Source organism: Anoplolepis gracilipes, chromosome 12 (assembly GCF_047496725.1).
Source record: "Anoplolepis gracilipes chromosome 12, ASM4749672v1, whole genome shotgun sequence".
Taxonomy (NCBI): domain Eukaryota; kingdom Metazoa; phylum Arthropoda; class Insecta; order Hymenoptera; family Formicidae; genus Anoplolepis; species Anoplolepis gracilipes.
The window spans coordinates 4,825,536-4,847,921 of record NC_132981.1 but is presented as its reverse complement, the minus strand read 5'-3'; the positions used below and the strand labels follow the sequence as shown (position 1 = coordinate 4,847,921).

General features: G+C 26.4%; 5 protein-coding genes across 7 annotated transcripts; 1 reads left to right on the top strand and 4 right to left on the bottom strand.

Annotated features, from left to right (window-relative positions):
• Window positions 1-19: 19 nt before the first annotated feature.
• Window positions 20-8,931, bottom strand: LOC140671877 (uncharacterized). Of its 3 annotated transcripts, none has more exons than XR_012047805.1 (4): window positions 8,282-8,931; window positions 1,256-1,394; window positions 329-765; window positions 20-171 (listed from the first exon to the last, which is right to left on the bottom strand). XR_012047805.1 is itself a non-coding variant. In XM_072903569.1 (3 exons), the coding sequence occupies exons 1-3, from the start codon at window positions 8,463-8,465 to the stop codon at window positions 762-764; spliced, it is 327 nt and encodes a 108-aa protein (XP_072759670.1). In that variant the 5' UTR covers window positions 8,466-8,931; the 3' UTR covers window positions 328-761. The 3 variants fall into 3 exon arrangements, 1 of the variants encoding a protein (XP_072759670.1); XR_012047806.1 differs by lacking the exon at window positions 8,282-8,931 and adding an exon at window positions 1,496-1,601; XM_072903569.1 differs by lacking the exon at window positions 20-171 and having other exon boundaries at window positions 328-765.
• Window positions 3,206-5,770, top strand: LOC140671755 (uncharacterized). Its single transcript, XM_072903337.1, has 6 exons — window positions 3,206-3,765; window positions 4,126-4,278; window positions 4,890-5,024; window positions 5,102-5,182; window positions 5,260-5,301; window positions 5,376-5,770. The coding sequence occupies exons 1-6, from the start codon at window positions 3,258-3,260 to the stop codon at window positions 5,531-5,533; spliced, it is 1,077 nt and encodes a 358-aa protein (XP_072759438.1). The 5' UTR covers window positions 3,206-3,257; the 3' UTR covers window positions 5,534-5,770.
• A 60-nt stretch (window positions 8,932-8,991) lies between the features above and the next one.
• Window positions 8,992-12,822, bottom strand: LOC140671876 (retinol-binding protein pinta-like). The gene is made up of 6 exons (XM_072903568.1): window positions 12,683-12,822; window positions 12,352-12,604; window positions 11,189-11,348; window positions 10,342-10,447; window positions 9,841-10,219; window positions 8,992-9,599 (listed from the first exon to the last, which is right to left on the bottom strand). The coding sequence occupies exons 2-6, from the start codon at window positions 12,533-12,535 to the stop codon at window positions 9,520-9,522; spliced, it is 909 nt and encodes a 302-aa protein (XP_072759669.1). The 5' UTR covers window positions 12,536-12,604; window positions 12,683-12,822; the 3' UTR covers window positions 8,992-9,519.
• A 399-nt stretch (window positions 12,823-13,221) lies between these two features.
• LOC140671742 (uncharacterized) lies at window positions 13,222-15,542 on the bottom strand. The gene is made up of 5 exons (XM_072903310.1): window positions 15,290-15,542; window positions 14,927-14,993; window positions 14,679-14,825; window positions 13,724-14,167; window positions 13,222-13,559 (listed from the first exon to the last, which is right to left on the bottom strand). Exons 1-5 carry the CDS (start codon window positions 15,367-15,369, stop codon window positions 13,497-13,499), a joined length of 801 nt encoding a protein of 266 aa, XP_072759411.1. The 5' UTR covers window positions 15,370-15,542; the 3' UTR covers window positions 13,222-13,496.
• Window positions 15,543-19,456: 3,914 nt separating this feature from the next.
• On the bottom strand, window positions 19,457-22,367 carry LOC140671622 (kinesin-like protein KIF9). The gene is made up of 6 exons (XM_072903069.1): window positions 22,230-22,367; window positions 21,834-21,985; window positions 20,997-21,090; window positions 20,744-20,923; window positions 20,298-20,483; window positions 19,457-19,935 (listed from the first exon to the last, which is right to left on the bottom strand). The coding sequence occupies exons 1-6, from the start codon at window positions 22,365-22,367 to the stop codon at window positions 19,714-19,716; spliced, it is 972 nt and encodes a 323-aa protein (XP_072759170.1). The 3' UTR covers window positions 19,457-19,713.
• Between the last annotated feature and the right edge of the window lie 19 nt (window positions 22,368-22,386).

Sequence of the window (22,386 nt, the reverse complement as noted above, 5' to 3'; positions counted from 1 at the left end):
GTGTGTGTGTGTGTGTGTGTATGTGTGTGTGTGTGTGTGTATTATACTATATATTCTTCCATTTTTTTACAAAATATCAAGTACAAATTGTTGTAGGAGATATTTATTATATGTAAGTTGTCCATCTATTTCCCTTATATGCAACATCATATTTCGCGATGTGTTTTTTTCCTACATAATATCAAATACACATGTATTAAAATAAAAAATAGATACAATAAAGAATAATATTTTAGATTTATATTTAAGATATTTTCGCATTGATCGTGTTGAAAAAAAAAATTTATTTTTAGGAGCTTACTAAGAATGAATTAAACAAAGTATGTACCTCGCAAACTCGCACAAACAATCGCTTATTTGCAACGTATATGCTGCGCCAGATTTTTTTCTCCATAAAATTTACACGATTTCAGTTTGTCTTTGTTATCGCACAAATATTGTCTTAACTTCTTGCAATAATCATTTAATACTTGATGCAATGAAAAGCATCTCGTGAAAAATGCATCTTGAATCTTGTCAAACATAGTTTCAATTTTTTTCAACAAATCTATCCTTTCGTTTATCTTATTGGTCCATATGTAAAACTTATGCATCTCATAATCTTTAATCTCATGAATTTCTTTTAACTCCATATTTACGACTAGGCCACACATCTTCAAAAATCATATCCTTCCCAGTAATAATGACAATATTTTTATCACAAATATTTTGTTTGTTTTCAAGATCGGTCACATTCCACATTAAGTTTTCTAATTGAATTCTCAGCTGCACATGAAATAAAATGTCGATATTACCATATTATTTTTACAAAAATTGAGGAACAGAAAAAAATTTCATAGCAACAAGTAAAAAATATTGCGATTCAGAAACTGTAACTTTTCAAGAGAATTGTATAATAATTATACATATTAATAGATATTCTTTCAGTATAAATATATTAGTCTATAAAATATTATTATAAGTAAATTAGAATATATTGTTATAATAATATTCTTTCTAAAGTTAAGCAGATTAGAAATACTTGTGTAGGTCTTACTATATGATTCATTACTAATATATAAGGTAGCATTGGAAAGTTATTGGAACCAAAAATGCACTAAAATACAATTACACAATGCTTTCTTAACGATTTTAAAAATATATAATCTACGATTAATAATTTGTAATTCTACACAATTTCCTATAATATTCTTTTCTTCCAAAAGTGTTTATTTCTCCCAAAGATTCTAGGTAGACTTTAATTTCGATTACTTACCCTGGTATAATTGTCATCGTATTAGCAATCCAAACATCGTATGGCTTTTTTATTTCCCTCGTAAAATCTGTGCCATATTCAGACACATGACGTTCTCGCTTAAAAAATATTTGTAGCTGTATATTGGCCTGTTCCGTAACTAATGGACAAAAAGAAATTTTTGACACAAATACTTGCAAACGTTATTAGCTTTTCATAATGTTATTTGCTATATCATTACTTGCAATTCACAATATTTACGCGATATTTTTTATCTCGTACAGCTTATCGTATTGAGTCTGTTCCATTAATAAACGAGTCGATATGCTTGAGTAAAACGATAATTAATAACGTATATTACGATAAAATATCAACAATTTTCAATTTACATGGCATATTCTAACAGATATATTTGCGCATTACAGATTCTTTATCAAAATTTGGACAAATTTAAAAATTACAATATTTCTGATAAAATCTTTAATACTTCATTATGATATTTTTCTTTAATAAAGAAAATAAAATATTAATAGATTCTAAAATATTTCCAACATTAGATAAAAGAGTTTAGATTTATCAATTGTTTCTTTGCATATTCATCATATGAATATAATATCATTTATAAATCTTATATAAATGGAAAATCTTAATATCCATATATATTTTTAAATTCTTTAACCTTAGATTGAAGAAAACGAGGAAATTGCATTCCGTTTACACTTCATTTGATTATACCAATTCGTCTAGATAGACATTTAACGTTTTGAAATTTGAATTATGATTATTAAAACAATTTAGAATTATTTTACAAATTAAAATTACGTATCCATAAAGTTGGAACATATTACAGAACATCTATAGATAATATACCTTAGATAAGAGATTTAATCATATTCTCTTTCTTTCATTATTTATATATATTTTATAATATCTAAAATTCATAAAATATTTTTGTAAATGTAATTTATAATTTATAATACAATATGTTTAAAATAGATTTACATAAAATTTATTCAAATATATAAACAATTAAGTTTCTTCTATGAATATTAAATAATATAAATATTAAATACGTTTATTTATATTTTATAACGTAATAATACAGCATAAATCGTCGCAGATTAGATATAATTTATTTTGATTGTTCAATCGCGCCCTCCGTGTTATGTTTTTTGCATAAGACATAAACCATAATTGCTTGTATGTAGCGAAGTTGGAGAAATCCAAAGTGACCAACAAAACGAGGATGAAACATGAAATACAAATCAGGGATCAAACAATCACGAGAGTCATAACGACAAAATAATTTTTTTGTATCATCTTAATTGACTCAAAATATTTATTTATATTTAAGCTATGTTTATTTACTAGAAAAGCAGATCGCGTGGTTTGTTTTTGAACATCAGGCTCGATAAATATGTTTGATGCGAAATATATTGACTTTAAGAATATAATTGATACAAATAATATTGAAACATTTATATTAAAGATAAGTAATTAACATATATTATAATACTTATGTAAATTACAAAGAATTACATGTATTACAAAAAATGTTTATATTACGCAAATATTATTCAAAACATAATATTCTTTTGCATCTTAAAAAACATTACGTATCTAACAGATATATTACATGTTTTCTCACAACAATAACACAGTAATAAAATTTTTTTCTATCTTTTCTTTCTATGAAAAATTATATACTTTATTGCATGATAAAAAAATATCATTGCTGGTAGTTTCTTTCTTTATTTATATATATATATATATATATATATATAAAATGGATATTTTTTTTTTAATTATGAATCTCTAAAACTGTAAATAATGAGATAAAAAGATTCATAATATTAGGCAAACTAAATTATGTCTATTTAAATTATGTATATTACTTCAAATAAAACGATACATTTTTCAGTGACCTTTTCCTTATTTACAATTTCTACAAACACTTCTCGATGAGAATAATTATTTTCCTCACAGTTTAGTAACAGTTGGTACGTAATACAAAACTGACATCATGGCAGAATCTGCTCACTGGATAACAGACTATTATATATTTGAAGATAAAAATGCAAAGTGCAGTATTTGTAGTAAAATTTATGAGATATTTAAAACGATAGAACCGTTCAAAAAACACATAATCACTCAACATAATGAAGATTATAGAAATATTGTTGAACAAGAAGGCAATCCTAATTGGTTGTGGAACACCATTTTCATAACAGAATTACAGAATATAAAATGCAATGATTACCGTTATATGTGTGATTATCGTTATATGATACATGAAGAATTACAATTTCTTATATATCATTTAACTGAGGAACATCAAATTAATAATAGTAAAAAATTACGTATACACGGATGGATACATTGTTACATTGAACAGATAGCGCCACAGAAACAAAAATGTATGCTGTGTAACCATACATATAACCCATCAAATTGTTATAATTTGCAGAAACACTTGTTCGACGTTCACAAACTTATTAGACCTGATAAATTTGATACGACTAAAAAAATTGGTAAATTTTATAAATATTATCATTTGACCTCTTTAGAATTGCTTGCACGCGCGTTTTTATGTACCTATAATAAGCACATCATATAAAATGTATTCTATATGTATTTCAAAAGGGACTCAAAATTGGTGACATAAAAATGAATTCTTTTCGAATAGCTTGTGTTATCTGGGTACCGTTCAATTAAATTATAAATTATCATAATACATATATAAATATATCAATATATGTATATCATTACTAGGAATATTATTATTCCTATCTAATAATATTATATTTAATGATATTATTCCTAATAAATATTAAAACTATTATTGCTAGTTAGTGAAAGAAAAATCTAAATATTAATTTTTTTTATTTTAGCATCTGTTGCGTCAGCTCGGAAGAGTGTAGCAGACTCTAATTATGAGACGACTGATGACGAACGTCTGGGTCGAGGAGAGAGACCACATGTTCCATTCGATCGTTTTGATGAAGAAGAGTTAGATTGTCAATCTCAACGAAAATATATTAAAAGTAAATCATTGATACATATATTTTACTATGGTTTTAAATTTTATTAGAGCTTTAAACACTTTTGTATTGAATGAAGCATTATTCTATGGGCTCCTGTCCACTGGACGCGGAAATGTTTGCCGCGCGGCAAAAGGTGATGCGATAGCCAATCTTTCGCTCTTATGAATTTTTTTATAGAAAGAGTTTTTGTCAAAAACAAGTGGAAATAATCCTAGAGACAATATTCACCGTATTCTAAGAAAAATATTAAGAAAAGTTAAAAATTAATTGGCTACCACGCCTTCTCTTTTGCCGCGCGGCAAACATTTCTGCGTCCAGTAAGCAGGAGCTCTATATCTGTAATGTAATGAGCAATAGAAAATAGATTTATTTATGCTATCAGCATATTCATTCATTTTAAACGACGCATAATATATGTATTTTTAAATAAAGGTCGTTCTACATTGATGGCAATCGCAAGATTGCAAGCGGATTGATCAATCACAGTTAAGTATTTTCAAAATATCTTAATTGTGATTGGTCGATTTCTTTGCAATTTTACGATTGCGATCAATGTAGAACGCCCTTAAGAGATGTAATGTTGGAATAACATTATTGGATTATGTTTACAGGAAAACAAATTAGTGAAAAAACCGTTCAGACAACACTACCATCATGTTCTTTAAACTTGGATTTTATTAACAAAGAATCCAACATTTTAAAAGTTAATAATGTTAGCAGATGCAACGAAAATATAACTTCAAGTGGTATTTATAATAAAAATATGTTAAGTACGATAATTATTATTACAATATTACAGTTATGGTAATTTATATATTTCCAGAAAAAGAAAATGACTCATTAATTACATTAGATGAGGAGAATGATTCTAATAGTCTGCACAATATGCCAGTAACAGTACAAGGTAAATAAATTATAATATTAAAATCACAAACACACAAGTAATATTAATTGTAATATCACAACTTTTTAATTTTGTAGAGAACATTCCGTTTGAAAATTTAGATATCACTAATATAAAAGGTAAATCATTTTAGTATATTATTTACATTTATAAGTTAACTTTTTGTGTACATAACTTTTTTATCATATTGCAGACAGCATACAAGAAATGTTGCTTATGCAAGCAGCAACAAATATTGGAATAAAAAATATACAAAATAGATTATTAAAGATAGAAACTGCCATTAAAAACCAGGCGTTAAGTCTTAATAAAATTAATGATGATCTCATCAGGGAACAACATCAACAGTAAACCTAATTTTCTATTCTAACAACTTAAATCATCCCAAACAAATTAAACAATTAGAAAAGTAAAATCTCGCCTTAACTAATGATTATTAGTTTTATTTTTGTAGTAACGTAACACAATTTCATAAATATAACTGTGTTAATTTTCTTGTAAATTTATTCATTATATCTTAATTAAGCATTGTTCTTGTAAATTTCAAAGTTTTTTTATCTAGATTCTGTCATTTTAGACGCATTTTAGACGTATATAATAAATATATTGTAAAATCTATAAAAAATTATATATTCTAGAAAAATAATATTTTTAATAAAATTAATTTTAATATGTGTATAAGTTTAAATGTTGTCATTTCTTCAAATAAAAATATATATTATTATACGATGTTTTAAATATAACAAAAGTAATACAAAGCGGATATACTGTTATTAATAAAATTTTAAATAAACGTAGCAATATGTCATTTGTGCACAAAATTTTAATTATTTTAAAAGAAAAATTTAATAATGGTTGATTAATTTATTCCGCCTACTATGTTCAATTAATTTATTCCTCTTTATTGTCTATTTTTACACTAAATCGACTAAACGAATTTTTCCTAATTAAAATATTTTCTTAAATTAGCAACTTTTAATACTTTTAAATAATTGTAATAATATAGTTTCTACAAAATTATAATTGTTTCAAAATAAAAGTTCATTATAATATTCGATTAATTTATTTCTTTTTATATTTATCTCATTATTTTTCTGATCAAATTAAATAAAACAAATATTTTTATTAGCATTTAATATTCTTCCTTTTATAATAGAGTAACGCTAATTTCTACTTTAAGGATATAATATAAACTATTATTTTTGGAAAAAGTTATGTTAAAAAAAAATCACGCAGCATATTTCACATATATATTATATACATAAAAACAAATATGCTTTCTCCCTCAAAGTCACAAAACTTATGTAGGAAACATTTTACGATAGAAGAAAGTTTCGAAGAAAATATGGTGAATTTTTATCAGATACAGCCTGTACATGAAAACAGATCTAGCCCAATATGAAATATGTAAAATAAAAAATATATAATATTAGATAGATAAAATTATCGCGCCAAATATCTATGTTGTATGTGACCAGATCATATCGCGTCAAATTTCGAATTTAATTATTTATGATTTTATATAAGACAATTTTTTCTCGAATGGATTTACTTTATAAGGGTGGGTATACATTAACGAACGCGGAAACGAACAGTGAACGCGAACGTTTGGACATTCGCGTTTGCGTTCATAAATTGTTTGTTCCTTTTCTTCATTACACCGAATATTAGCATTCGACCAGTTTCGATGTTAGCTACAATAAATTGAGATTTTAGTACAATATATAAAAAAAAGTATAATTAGAATAAAACGTTCATGTTCGCTGTTCGTTTAATGTTCATTCACTAAATGTATATTTAGCCTAACAAAAATCATTTATCCTTCAAATCTTATCATCAAATATTCAAAAGTTTCTAATGCTGTAAAGCTTATCATGAAGTCTTTATTGATTTTTGGATTCGTATTTTATCCTAATATTTTTTAATGTTCAGCTAGCACAGTTCTGATCAATAAGGAATATTTCTACTAAAACTAAAATCAGAGATTTAAAGACTAAATGATACAGAGAGAAGAAGAAACGAAAGAAAAGAACAGTATAGTTTACGGAATTATACGCATGTTCTTAAACTGCTTCCTCGCCTTATCGATAATGCGTTGTGGAAATAGTTCCGAACTTCATAATAAATCGAGACGTAGCTCGAAGATGCAACTGCATCTTCATCTGCAGTTAGGGAGATCAAATGACATTCAGAGTTATTTTATAATTTCTGCCGTTTTATTATAATTTGAAGCTTGTAATGTATTATTTGAAATTATGCAATATATTAGAACGCATAATATAATGTTGTAATATTATACATTATTGTATATTGCTACAAAACATGCTTACAAGTATCAAGCAGCAAAAAAATTCTGAAAAAATCTTAAATCAAAAAGATTACTCTATTATCAATAGTTACATCATTGTATAAATCGTCTTAATTATTGATATTATTACTAATTTCATAATTATAGGTGCATAATGAATGATGTAAGACAAACAAGTCGTTAAAACATTATTTTTACGAAAATAAAACTAATATACCGATAGTATGATATGCATATTATGACAAATTTAAGAATTTAAAATTTAATTTAATTTAATTTAATTTTTGTCGTGCGTTGAATTCTTATATTTTATAATTAAAAAATTTTTTTACACATAGTAGCTTAGAGTCTTTTAAAATACTATCTCTCATGTTATGGAACAAAAATAGTGCTTTAGAATCTTCCATATAAAAAAATATATATATTTACTCCTTAAATATATAAATACACCTCTTTATTTCTCAGGATATTAAAGATATTAAAAAAATTATTATGCAAAAATAAATAATTACAGAAATTTCTCATAATTTCTCACAATACAAATTATATTATTTATTGAAATTTTCAAAATATTTATTTAAGATATCAAATACTATTTGTGTTATATTTTTTTTATCGTGTAATTAAAGACAGATACAACGACAGATATAACGAGTTCAAGATGTTCAATTTGATGTCATATTAAGCCTAGTTAAAGATAATTATGGTTTTAACTTTGAAATTAATAGACCGTAATTGAAATTTATGCAGCAATTTTAAGATATAGGCCATTCAAATTTTGCCATTTTTACCTATTTGTGCACACAAATCGTCGCTCTCCTCGATCCAATGTTTCATTTTTGTAATCGCGTCCTTTCTATTTTCATCGGTCTCGTTTAAATTCCCCATCACGTATTGATTGTCCTCGCTAGTCAGTTGACTGCGACATTGTATGTCGCTGTCATCACCATCATGCAAATTTCGTGAATCCGTCATCGCAATGATAGCGAGCACAGAACTCTATCCACGAAAGAAACACTCACGTCTAACAAGTGGATCATGAAAACGAACTGCGACGCAGTATATATGCACTTAGCTAAAAAATATTATCTACAAACGATAGAACAATACCATTTTTAAATCATCTTTACAATAAATCATCTTTGCCCCTACGAGGAATTGCATCATCTGCAATAAATATTGATCGATTCGACCAAAGATGTTTAGAGGGTATTTATCAAATTCTACTTGCCTTTCTCTGAGAAGCTAAATCTGGGGAAAGTATTTTAAGTCTTTCAAATTTATTTCGTTTCACCATAGCATAATTATATAAACTTGATATAAAATTATACATATATATATTTATATTTTTAAAATTATACATATATATATATATATTTTATTTAAAAGATTTTATTGAAAATATAGATTATACACATATATATATATATATATATATATATATATATATATATGTGTGTGTATAAGAGAGAGAGAGAGAAGGGGATATAATTATTATAAATCCTCCTTCTTCGCAACGAAAAAATTACACGCACTCGTTATACATAATGTAGAGAAAGATAAATGATTTTTCTTCCTGTTATCATAAAAAAGTATTCATTACGTCTTGATTTTATTCACATCAGTAAATGCACAAGTTTAATCGCTTTTAAATAAATTCAACAAATACTTCAAACGAATCAAAGGAGTGAAATAATAAGTTTATAAAATACTAAATACATTTTATGTATAGATAGAGCTTCAATATTTTTTGTTTATGTAGTACAATTTTATGATATAGTCGACGAAAATATGCGATATAGAGGAAAAGCTTGAAAATATGTATATAAAAATGTATATTTTATTTTACTTATCTAAACAAAATTAGAAAAGTTTTGGTCCTATTTTATACTCGTCGTATTGTAATAACGACTCTATCTTTTCTGTTCGTTTCAACAATTAATTTACGAATTAATTGATATATTTCAATCTTTCGTAATTTTTAGTCAATGTTCTATGCTAAAGTAATAATTCAGTGATTTATTTAAAACTACTGCTTAGAAATAATCTTGTACTTTTCATCGTCGATGAGCCAATCGTGATTCTTCTCGACCAGTTTTTTTGTATGCTCTGTAAGAACGTAAAAATTTATTTATTTTACATAAATTATACAAATCCAATTCGCGCAATGATCACGTTGTCATCTCAGCCGCAAATGTTGTGCATGTCTTATTTGAATTGCATATCGCAATTTTAGATGCAGAAAGTCGAATATTCTTTTATTGCTTAATATATAAAAAAACATTTTCTATTCTTTACTAATGTAATGTATCGCAATCAATCTCGTTTTGTTCATAACTATCATAATTACCTATGATTTCTTGGATTGTACCATCGGTGCCGCCATACTCGAACGGTCGAATATTAACTGGGATATCTTTGAAGCATTTATGTATCATAGTTTCATCACGTTTATAAATGTTTAATCTTCGCTTTAGCTTTTCATTCATGAAAGATTTGAAAATCGCCAGTCCTATGTGAATGTACTTTGGTGCGTTGATGAAGTTAATCGATCGAAGTCTCATAGGATAACAACCCTGCCATGCGTGGACTATATTCATAACGATCCGGGGATGCAATTGCGCCAAGTGACGCACAGTCACGCCATCCAAGTCTATAAACACCGAGTAACCGTACAAGGATGGTGGAACGTAATCTTTTATTATCACATCCATAGCCATTATACTGATCTGTAAAAAGAATTTTTCATTAGTTGAAAAACACACAGACGCGAAACGAAAATATAGCTTCGATTTATTGCGACGACACTCGCCGCCGTAAATCGGTTCAGGAGTCATGATAATAACCGTACCTTGAGTAAGTCCGATAATTTTTGCACATTAGGATTAAATTGTGAATAACGTATAATGACCACCATTCTTCCTTGATCGTCTAGCTTTCGTAAAAACAAAAATACCCTAAATACAGAAAAAATATTTCAAAATTCTTAGAATATATTGACGTGCTTTCTAATCTTACGCAAACAAAATGCTTTTAGCATTCTTCAAAAGTAAACTTGAAGAATGAAATTGTTATATAATAAATAGAGAACAAAATTAAGAATTTGAATTTTTAATAAAAATTTTTATTTATATATATGTACATTTTTAGAATAATTATAAAATTAAAATACAATAAAAAAATATTTAAAAAATTGAAATAAAATTACTATCAAATTTATTAGAGAGAATTTCTATTAGTCGTTTTTGATCAGTCTTCGAATAAAAACAGGTTGGCGACTTGTCATTTACGATTACTTGAAGTGAAATCATTAATTGAGACTAATGATGCGACTTAAACAACATAAATTGATACAATTAAATCTAATTCAGTGCAAATAATAACTAATATACATCATAATATGAGTTGCAAACTGCATTGTCATGAGAAATTAGTGATAATAAGTATTGTGGATGCCGGAAAATCCACAATGAGAAAGTCATCTTATTCGAGTATTCCTAAAAATGTGTTGTTTTTTTAATAATAATAAAACAAAAGAAAAATTTCATTTAGATTAAGAAATGCAAGATTAAAAATTGCAGATTGCCTCAATACATCTCACAATTAGCATTCATCCGGAAAAACTCATTGTGAAATTCTCTCGCAAACTTTCGCACTCTAATAATTATACACTCTGCGAGATAATTATATAATATTACCCCAGGTTAAGCAGCTCTTGCATTTCTGGCTGAAACGGATTTCTATTTGTGAACCATTCTGGCACATCGAGTCGCTGTTTATAATAGTTTCGCATTCTGATTTTAGTTTTCTCCGTGTTAAATTTGCAGACTCTTAAAAATCGCAGGATAAAAAAATCGTCTGTGAACAAATTCATTATTCTCATCGGCTAAACGCAGCACAAGATTTTAGGAGCAAACTTTCTTATCTACTCCTTTTATTCCCCTTCCCAAAAAATATTAATAAATCTATTTTATATGTGGAATATTATATTTGGATATTATGTTGTCTCTCTCTCTCTCTCTCTCTCTCTCTCTCTTCCTCTGTGTCTATTTCTCTCATAATAATGTAATATAAATTTCTAATTTAATCATTTTATAAGTTCTTTTTTAATTTGAAGTTTTTTATAGTATACTATATAGTAGAATATGTATTTTATATTTTTACAAAACATAAGCTTACAGATCAATCAAACAACAAAAAACTTTAACCTTAAATAATAAAGACTACTCTATTATTAATAGTTGTATCATTATATAAATCTTCTTGTTGATATTATAATTGCTAATTTCATAATTATAAATGTATGACATATGATGTAAGGCAAATAAATCATTGAAAAACTATTTATTTCTGAAACTAAAGCTAATAAATGCTCATAATATAATGCATGTACATATTACAACGAATAAGGTACATAATATGATGCATATGCATATTATGACAATTCAAGAACTTAAAAAGATAAAAACTACGGAGCTTTATTGAATTTTCCTTATTTTTTTATTTTTGCTCAAATAAATGATTACACTCTTTAAAAATGTTATCTCTCATGTTATAAAGAACAAAAATAATCTTGCATATTAAAAAATACATATATTCATTTCTTAAATATACATATATAAGTACACGTCATTATTTCTCAGGATATTAAAGATATTAAAAAATTATTATGCAGAAATAAAGAATGTCAGAATATAATATAAATTTCTCGTAGTGTGAATTATATTATTTATTAAAATTTTCAAAATATTTATTTATATTTAAGACATCAAATCTGTCTTTTTAAAGATATCAAAACAGTTTGTGAGTAATTTTAACGCAATATCGAGATACTAGGTGATTCAAATTTTATCATTTTTACCTGTTCGCGCGTATAAATCATCGCTCTCCTCGATCCAACGTTTCATCTCTGCGATCGCGTCTTCTCTATTCTCATCGGTCTCGTTCAAATGTGCCGCCGCGTATTGTTTGTCCTCGTTTGACAACTGATTATGCTGGTATTGCAAGTCGCTGTTATCATCATGCCAGCTTCGTGAATCTGTCATTGCATTGATGACGAAGGCAAAATTCTATTCAATAAGGAGACACTTGCGTCTATGCAGGCCGAAAGCAAACTGAGAGACAACACATGTGCACTAGGCTATATAAAATTAATCGACAAACGAAAGAACAGTACAGTCTTTGAATGTTACCTTTGGAATAAATCATCTTTGTCTCAACTAGAAATTGCGCCATCTGGAATAGACATTGACCGATCCAAGCAACTGATGTTGGAAGGGGACTTATCAAGTGCTTCTTGCCTTTCTCTGACAAGCTGAACCCGTGGAAAGAGTTCTAAGTCTTTCCAGTTCGATTCGTTACACTGTAGTATTTTTTATCTTGATATAAAATTATATATATATATATATATATATATTTATTATTTTATTATTTAAAAAAGATTATGTTGCGGATTTAAGAACTGTAAAGAAGCGGATAAGATTATCATAAATCTTTTTCTGCACAGCAGACAAAATTATACGTAATCGCTACACGTAATGTCTAGAGAGATAAGTGATTTATCTTCCGGCTATCATAATTTATGTCTCGATTCTGTTCGCACAAGAGTTTGATCACCTTTAAAACGAGCTAATTAGCCGAGTAAAATAATCGGTTATTAATATATTTGATTTAAGTATGATCGTTTCAAGAAAAAGAAAGTTTTTAAAAATTTTAAATATATAATGAGCCATATTTATGTTACATATTTATTTCAAATATACATATTTATCATACATTCTTACACAGACAAAAGATATCTCATATAAAATCTCATATAAAAAATAAGATAAAAAAGACAAATGCTTTTATATTTTAAATATACGTTATACAGTCATACATTGTCCAAAATAAATAATAAAGAGCATAAATATTTTTTACAAAAATTTACAATAAGTATACATTAACAGAAAATTAATATAGTCTATATATTTCTTCCATTTTTTTTACAAAATATCGTACAAATTATTACATGACATATTCCTCGGTTCTGCTTTGTATGTAGCATCGTAATTCGCAATGTTTTTTTTCCTAAATAAAGTCAAATATATATTAAGATAAAAATAGATAAAGAATAATAATATATTAGAGTTACACTTCAGGATATTTTATTTGAATATTTGCGCGTTTATCGCGTCAAAAAAAAATTTATTTCTTATTAAGAGTTTATTAAGAATGAATTAAATAAACCATACCTCGCTAACTCGCATCAGCAATTGTTTTAAGAAATGATATTTGCAACATGCATGCTGCGCCAGATTTTTTTCTCGATAAAATTTGCATAACTTTAGATTGTCCTTGTTATTGTGCAAATATTGTCCTAACTCTTTGCAATAATCGTTTAATAGCTGATACAATGAAAAACATCTCGTGAAGAAGGCATCTCGGATCTTGTTAAACGTAACTGTAATATCTATCAGCCATTGTGCTCGTTCGTTTATCTTATTAATCCATATGTAAAACTCAGCTGCCTCATCGTCTTCAAACTCATGTATTTGACTTGCATCCATATTCACGATTACACCATTTTCATAAATTATATCCCTACTGTTAATAATGACGAAATTTCTATCATCAATATTTCGTCCTTTAGCAAGCTTGTTCGCATTATATTTTAAGATTTGTAACTCCACTTTCAGCTGCATATGAGGTAAAATATCAATATTACATTTTTACTTGTGCAAAAAACACTTTTGCAGAAGATTTGAGATACGGAATACAAATTTCACAGTATCAAGTAAAAAGTATTGCAATTGAGAAACTGTAACTTTTTAAAAAAATTATATAATAATTATATATATTAATTATATATAATTATATATAATTATACATATTATATATTAGTCTAAAATATTATTATAAATAAATTAGTATATATTTGTATAATAATATTCTTTTTAAAGTTAAACAGATTAGAAATACTTGTGTAGCTCTTACTATATGATTCATTACTAATATAAAATAACATTGAATTATTAAAATAAAAAATACACTAAAATACAATTACACAATGCTTTCTTAATGATTTTAAAAATATATAATGCACGATTAAAAATTAGTAATTTCACAGAATTTCCTATAATATTCTTTTCTTTTTAAAATGTTTACTTCTCGCAAAGATCCTAGGCAGACTTCAATTTGATTACTCACCCTGGTATAAATGTCCATATTTAGTATTAGCAATCCAAACATCCTACGGCTATTTTTATTCCACTCGTAAAACTTATGTGCCATATCTAGACACATTATGTTCTTGCTTAAAAAATATTCATAACTGTATATTGGCTTGTTCCGTAACTAATGGATAAAAAGAAATTTTTGACACAAATACTTGCAAACATTATTAGTTATTTATAACGTTATTTGCTATATCATTACTGGCAGTTCACGATACTTACGCGACATTTTCTATCTTTTACAGATTTATCGTATTGATCCTGTTCCGCCAATAAGCGATTCAATATGCTTGAATAAAACGATAATTAATAACATATATTGCAATAAAATAAAACAACAACTTTCAATTGTGTAAAGCTAAAATGTATTATTCTATAGAAAATGTGCACCAGATAAGATGAGAAATTTAATCATAACTCGTTATTTTTACGTATTATAACATATTAATTCATTTATAAAATATTATGTTAATTATGATTCGTTTAAGACAGACTTACGATGTTAAGATAAGATTTATTTTAAACTTAATAAACACTTAAATTCTTTTTAACAACATGAATAATAAATCATAACACAAAGCAAACCATTTCAGATTAGATTCAACTCCTTTCAATTGTTTAATCGCGTCTTCTGCGATATATTTCTTGGAGAAGACGTAAACCATAATTGCTTGTTTATTGCGAAGCTGAAGAAGCGCAAAGTGGTCACGAACGATACGCGAGGATGAAACACGAGATACAAATCAAGGAGAAAACAGTCATAAGAATGATAACGAAATAATCTTTTCGTGTGTGTCATCCAAACTGATTCAAAATATTTATTTATACATGTATTAATACATGTGTACTTAACCCTAAAATATTTATTTATATATGTATTAATATATGTGTACTTAAGTCGTTTAAGCTGTTTATTTACTTGAAAATCAAAACGCGCTTGTTTTTCAGTATTGCTTGATAAATATGGTTCAATGATAGAACTCATGTTACAAATAAAATTGATACAAATAATGTTTAAACATTCATATTAAAGATAAAGAATAATGCATTATAATATTTATGTAAATTACAAAAAATTACGCGTATTACAAAAATAATGTTTATATTACACAAATATCATTTAAAACATATTCTTTTACATTTAAAAAAATATTATGTATCCAACAGATATATTACATGCTCTCTTACTTATAACAATATACACTGATAACATTTTTTTATATTTCTTTTGTATGAAAATTTGTATGATTCATTGCATGATGAAGAATTAAGATGTCATCGCTTGTTTCTTTTTTCATTTCTTGCATTTTGTACACTTTATTTTATTTGTGTACTTTACTCAACGTATTCCTATTACTTACAATAAGATTATCAGGTAAGAAAACTAAAAAACATGAAAATCAGATATGCAAATGTTATAACTGCAACTAATGAAATAATATGTTAAATATAATAACACACATGTGTTCTATATTTTATTCAGTAAGAGATTGATGTTAATTTCTTTCAAAAAATATTTAAATTTGAAAGCTTTTTGAGAGAATAAGTTAAACGAGACAGATATTTAATTAAATAGGTTAATAAAAAATTCAAAATTATTTCATGCAAATAAATTATAATTTTTAAAGCAATTAAGTCGTAATTTCACTTAATTTAATGATAACTTATAATACAAAAAATGTCAACAATTGTTTTTTTAACTTAATATACTTGCAGTGTATACTCACCGCAATATAACTATTTCACAAGGTTTGCAATTCAAAATCTGCATAGAAACGATTCGTCCTTTTACGATAATCCTTAAAGGCACGATAAAGTATAAAAAATGACAGCAAATTATTGTTGTTAATCGCGAAGGACTGGTCTTGAATCACTGCAATTAGCGATTCGATGTTCGTCAATATGACTTCGGTACCTAATAGCTCGTTCTTACAATCAAAATAATATTCGCGCAACGTATGTGAGATTAGTAACCGTGAAGCTAAAGCTAGATTATTTTCCATGTATACATTTAGTCTCTCCTCATCATCGTTTATACTATTCTCCTCTTCCATGCAGTCTCAGAAAATGTCCCAAATCTTCCCAGATTTCATGTCTCGAAGCATTATCTTTAGTTCCTTGTAACATAAAATGTCGACATACGCTTTAACCAAGAAACTTAGAAAACACAAAATTTTTATTTGTTATATAGTTTCTTTCTTTCTATAAAAAACTCCCGATGAATAAAATATTTTTATCAAATATACTATTTATAAAATAACACTGGAATATAATTCTAATTGAAAATGTAACTAAAATAGGCAGTTATATATAATATATGATATTTTCATTGATGCCATTGAACTCTCTATCAATTTATAATTAGTTTCATATTGTTTACTTTTCCAAAAATAACCTCGGAAAATTGATCAAAAAGAGAGAAAGAGATGTAGAATAATATGTATTTAGAAGTACATTAATTTAAAAAGGATAATAAAAGATTTTCCGCAAAGATTAGAAAATAATTGTATCGTAATATAATTTCTTATCGAGTAATATAATTTCTATTTTAGCTCTTTCCTATCCTTTGAAAATAGATTTTAGATTCATTATATAGTATCTATAATTTCATTATATAGTATCTTACCCTAGAATAAATGCTCATGATATCCAGCATATTATTAAGCATGATAAAGCATCTTCGATTAAGATCATGTGAATTGTTTGTTAAGTCTAAATACATCTTATTTCGCTTAATAAATCTTCGCTATTCATATCTGGCTCTGACTAATGCACAAGAAATTTTAGATTTTAATTACAAATATTTTTGCAGACTCAAAATTTACAATGCTATAGTTTGTATGTTATATCTCTATTTACTATATAATGATATTCACGTAAAGTCTTATATATTCTTCAACTTTATCGTTTCGAAACTGTGTATGTGCGTGTTCCATCTTTAGTAATATGTTTGAATACAAAAAATAACATGTACGTATACATATATATATATATATATAAAAAATACACAATTCATACATAAATTCGATAATCCATAATTAAAATAAAAATCCATTTTGCTGCAAATATGGTTGAATAAATATTTTTGAATATGGTTATTTTTAAATATACATTTTAAATATACACGTATTGCGTATGTCTTTTTATTATATTATAAAAATGTCTATTTTTATAGATTCTAACAGTTTATAATTTTTATATTGGTATATAAACAAAGTATACATACAAAATATGTAATAGCAATATATTAATTACATATAGAAGATCGCTATACGAACTCTGTTGTGAATTATACAGATCGTCTATAAAATCAATGTAAACAAGATATATATTCAAGAAATATTTAATTCAGAAAATAGATACAATTTCTATGATTTAAATGTCAAACAATAGGACAAACCTTTGCAGGTAAAAATAAGTTTCGCCCGATTGTCTATTCAAATCTCTCCTCTAATATCAAAAACCAGTTGTGTGCAATGAGAATATTATATTAAACCAAATACCTATTTTTAAACTATGTTTACCTGAAAATCATAATAAAATTATCATACAAAAATCTAAAAAAGTATAATAATAAATATTTTATTCTTTTTCTCCTTCAAATCTCATATATATATATGTGCGTTTTTTCAAATTAAATTACCGATGATCTTTACTTTCCAAGACCCGCTTTTGAGATTATCGAACGTTGTATAATAAATAATTATAATTCTATAATTATTCGTATTTGTCTTTATAATTAATATCAATATAATGTTATATTTATTTAAAGTATTAAGTTCCTTTTATTGATATTATTTGACATTTTTTATTTAACAAGTTTCGAATCGGATTAAAATTGCTGGAATCTTCTACTATAATTCGATACATAATAACATTAAAATGCGCAATATAAAAATCAATCGTTAAATAAATAATTTATTTATCTGACCGCTAATCTTGTTTGCGTCAGCACATGAGAAAAGGAACAAAGTGTTAATAGACAGTGTAAATACAAGAATCGTAAACTATAAAATCGCAAAATTGATAGCAAATATATATGAGTATATTGTGACATAATTGTTAAAGTACTTTTAACAATTATGCGGATGAAGTATTGTTTACTTGTGTCAATGCATTCATCATATTTTCATACGCTTTCTTTAACTGCTCCGTTTCAACTTCTTTCGCAATTAATCTGGAATATTTAAAGAACAATTAAAACTTTTATCATTCACGATCATTACATTGATTCTTTCTTATACTACCAATGTTAATTATGACAAGTACAATAATAAAAATCATATTAGAAATAGATCAAAGACAGGATAATGGTAAGAAATTTGCAGTATTTCATCGATTTTCAATTATCAAGTAAAAATTCGTGATTATCAAGTAATTAAGATAAATAAAAAAAGGTAAGATATAGAAAGATTTAAATTTAGAAAATAATTTACAAAATATTAATAAAACAAACTTGTCGAATAACTGTTTTGCGACCTTCATCAACAGTCGTGCCTGGGTAACGTTAAAGAGCGTTAATTCTGAAATGGAACCCTTTAAAAAATTCATAATGTCTCGATTAATTTGTTCGGCCCTCAATCTCGAGATGTTCGTCAGTGCTTCCTGATGTAAAAACATATCGTTCAACTCCAGTTCCTTCTTCAGTGCATTCACTTCTTTTCGCAACTGTTGCACGATCAACTCTATCCGCGGCTGAATGTGCCGTATTGTTTTGATCGGTTTCAATTTGGCGATTTTAGCGCTTAATCGCATGGTCGACAGAGTAACATCGAGATCTTCTTTCGTGACGCGTACGTGAAATATGAAGCTGACAAATGAGATGTCTAGCTTTTAATTAATCAACGTTGTATGCTAATCAATACATCACGTTAAATTATCGAGACCAAATTAAAAATTGATTGGAAGAAGATGAGCGATTTAATATTGTATTTTAATTAGTTATCAAGCTAATTAATTAAATTATATTTAGATTAATATACGTTATTTCAATTATTTATTCTGTATGATTACCGAATAATAGATGTGATGCTAAGTGCGTCTTTCAGCAGTTTCAGCAAATTGTTCGAACGAATTACAGCATACATGCACGCATTTTGTTTTCTGAGATACATAAAATACTGTTCCAATTGTGTTCTCATTAAATTTGCCATACCCAAGTCGGTCGCAGTCTTCCAGCAACTCGATGAACTTCCTACCGTACCAATTCCAGCCATCTCTACTATGTGTATCTAATATCGAACGATAAAAATAAAATTTTCCTTCAAGATATTAGAATTTTTTCAAGATATTTGAAAATTTGATCGTTAATGATTTTATTTAAAATTGTTAAACATGTTATATATTAAAATTTTTCTAAATCATAATTATATTTATAATTATACATTCAATTTATTTTATAAATTCTTGAAAATATATCATTTCATATATATTATAATTATACGGTCAATTTATTTTATAAATTCTTGAAAATATATCATTTCATATATATTTTAATATTCCCATAAAATTTTTTCTCTTTTGTTCTAAGAATTAAAAAACGAGAATTTTTAACATTTATCTTTCAAGGATGAAAATTTGAAACTAAAATTACTTTGGCTGTCGCTACGACGGCTTGCGATTTTATTAGACTCATGTTCGAGACGTGAAAAGTGATCACAGCTGCACCCAAATGTGAAACTGGGTACATTGTGTCCTTCACAATCGATCTTCTAGCTTCTCCTTCGAGTACTTTTCTCAGAGTTTCATCTTCATTCTCTACATCCACTATAGTTACATTCTGGAATCGTAACACTATACCGATTTTTATTCTGTTTGTATCATTATTTGCAATTTTTGTCAAATTGCCTCTCAAGTATATTGTTTTTTTTTTTTTTTTACTTATGTTAAATATTGTCAAAATTAGACATATGTAGGTATATTTAATAACGTCTAGATAAATATTTGTGTTAAGAATTTCAGAAAATTATAAAACTCTCGTTTCCCCCATAATTATCTTTAAAGTTGCTATTTCTCGAAAAATAGAAACGTCGATGATACCTTGAAGACATTGCGCTCGTTAATGTTGACAATTTTGCATTTTCGAGTTGTGAGAAGATCAATTATATTTTTACCCCTCAATTCGACAAAACTTAAACGATAACGTATGTCACTAATCTTTTTTCGGTTTGCCTTCTCCGCGAAAATATCGGACAAGAATCGCGGGAATATTCCTCTATGCTAAAAGCGAAATGATTAGAATTATAAATTTATCAGAACCTTAAATAATAAAAAAGATATTCCAAAATCGTACTTCCCAGTTATTTCTAAAACCACCAATCGTGAAACTCTTTCCAGATCCAGTTTGTCCGTAACCGATGAGTACGCAATTTATACCGCCTAAAACTCTTAAATATTTCCATATTATAAAATATTTTATGTATTTTTATCAAAACTACACGACGTTTTCCGTATTTTGTCGCTGATGTTTTTGTAGCTATTATTTTATCAAATATAATTATATATATATGTATATATATATATATATATATATATATACAATATATACTTCCCGCACATTTTATCTTTCAAAATATCAAATTACACTAATTCTGAAATTTGTAATTATAATTACAATCAAAAATGTTTTTTTATTATCTTAAAAGATTTTTCTATCAATTATGTCGATGTCAAACATGATTCTACTAATTTTTGTTAGTTCCATATGCTAACATTATTATATACTGACATTACATTAACATTATTAATAATAATTTGATTTCACATTATTAATATTAGCAATGTTACAATTAACAATATAATTAAATTGTTGTATATATGTATACATTATTAATATGGTACGATATATAATATTATTAATAACACATGCAAAAGTTATATATATAATGAAAGCTTATTATAAATTTGATATCAACAAAAAAAAAATAGAAAAATCTTTCAGCAAAGTTAATAGAAAATTTTTTTTGACTGTAATTAACAAGTTTAAATTATTTATTTTGTAATTTAATAATTTAATGTTTGAATTTCATATGATTTATATGACTTGTTTCTAATGTATTAAACAATAATAATGATATAACTGACACAATGCGGAATGTCGCCATTATCAACTTCAACTACCAATTGATACTTTTCTATAAGATCTTTTGTGGTAGCGCGATACACTTTATCTTGAGACGTCTCATGAAATATTCCATCAGTCTGAAAGGTCCAATAAACGGAATGTGACCCCGCCAATAATCGCTTTTGTCGCATATCGTGTGAACATTTCACGTATATTGTCTAAATAACGATATTATGTAAAATTAATTAATAGAATGTATCAATATGTTAGATCATAAAATGTTTTCATCTTAAATAATAATAAGAAAATATCTGATAATAAATATATAAATCTCGAAAAATACACAGTGGTACATTTTATAATGCTGGTGCAATTTTTTCGTGTTTTCTTTAGTAAGAAATAAATATTCAAAACTCATAATAATCTCGATTTAACGATAGAGAAGATATCAACTAATATCACCTTATTATCCGCACTGATTTTTGCACAAGAATCGCACGGTTTCTCAAGCGGTAGAATTCGCACAAAAACTTTTACATTTTTCTCGTGCTTCTCATCAATCGGCTGATCGTCCGACATAAAAAAGTTTGTTCGATACATTTTTCGTAATACATTTGCA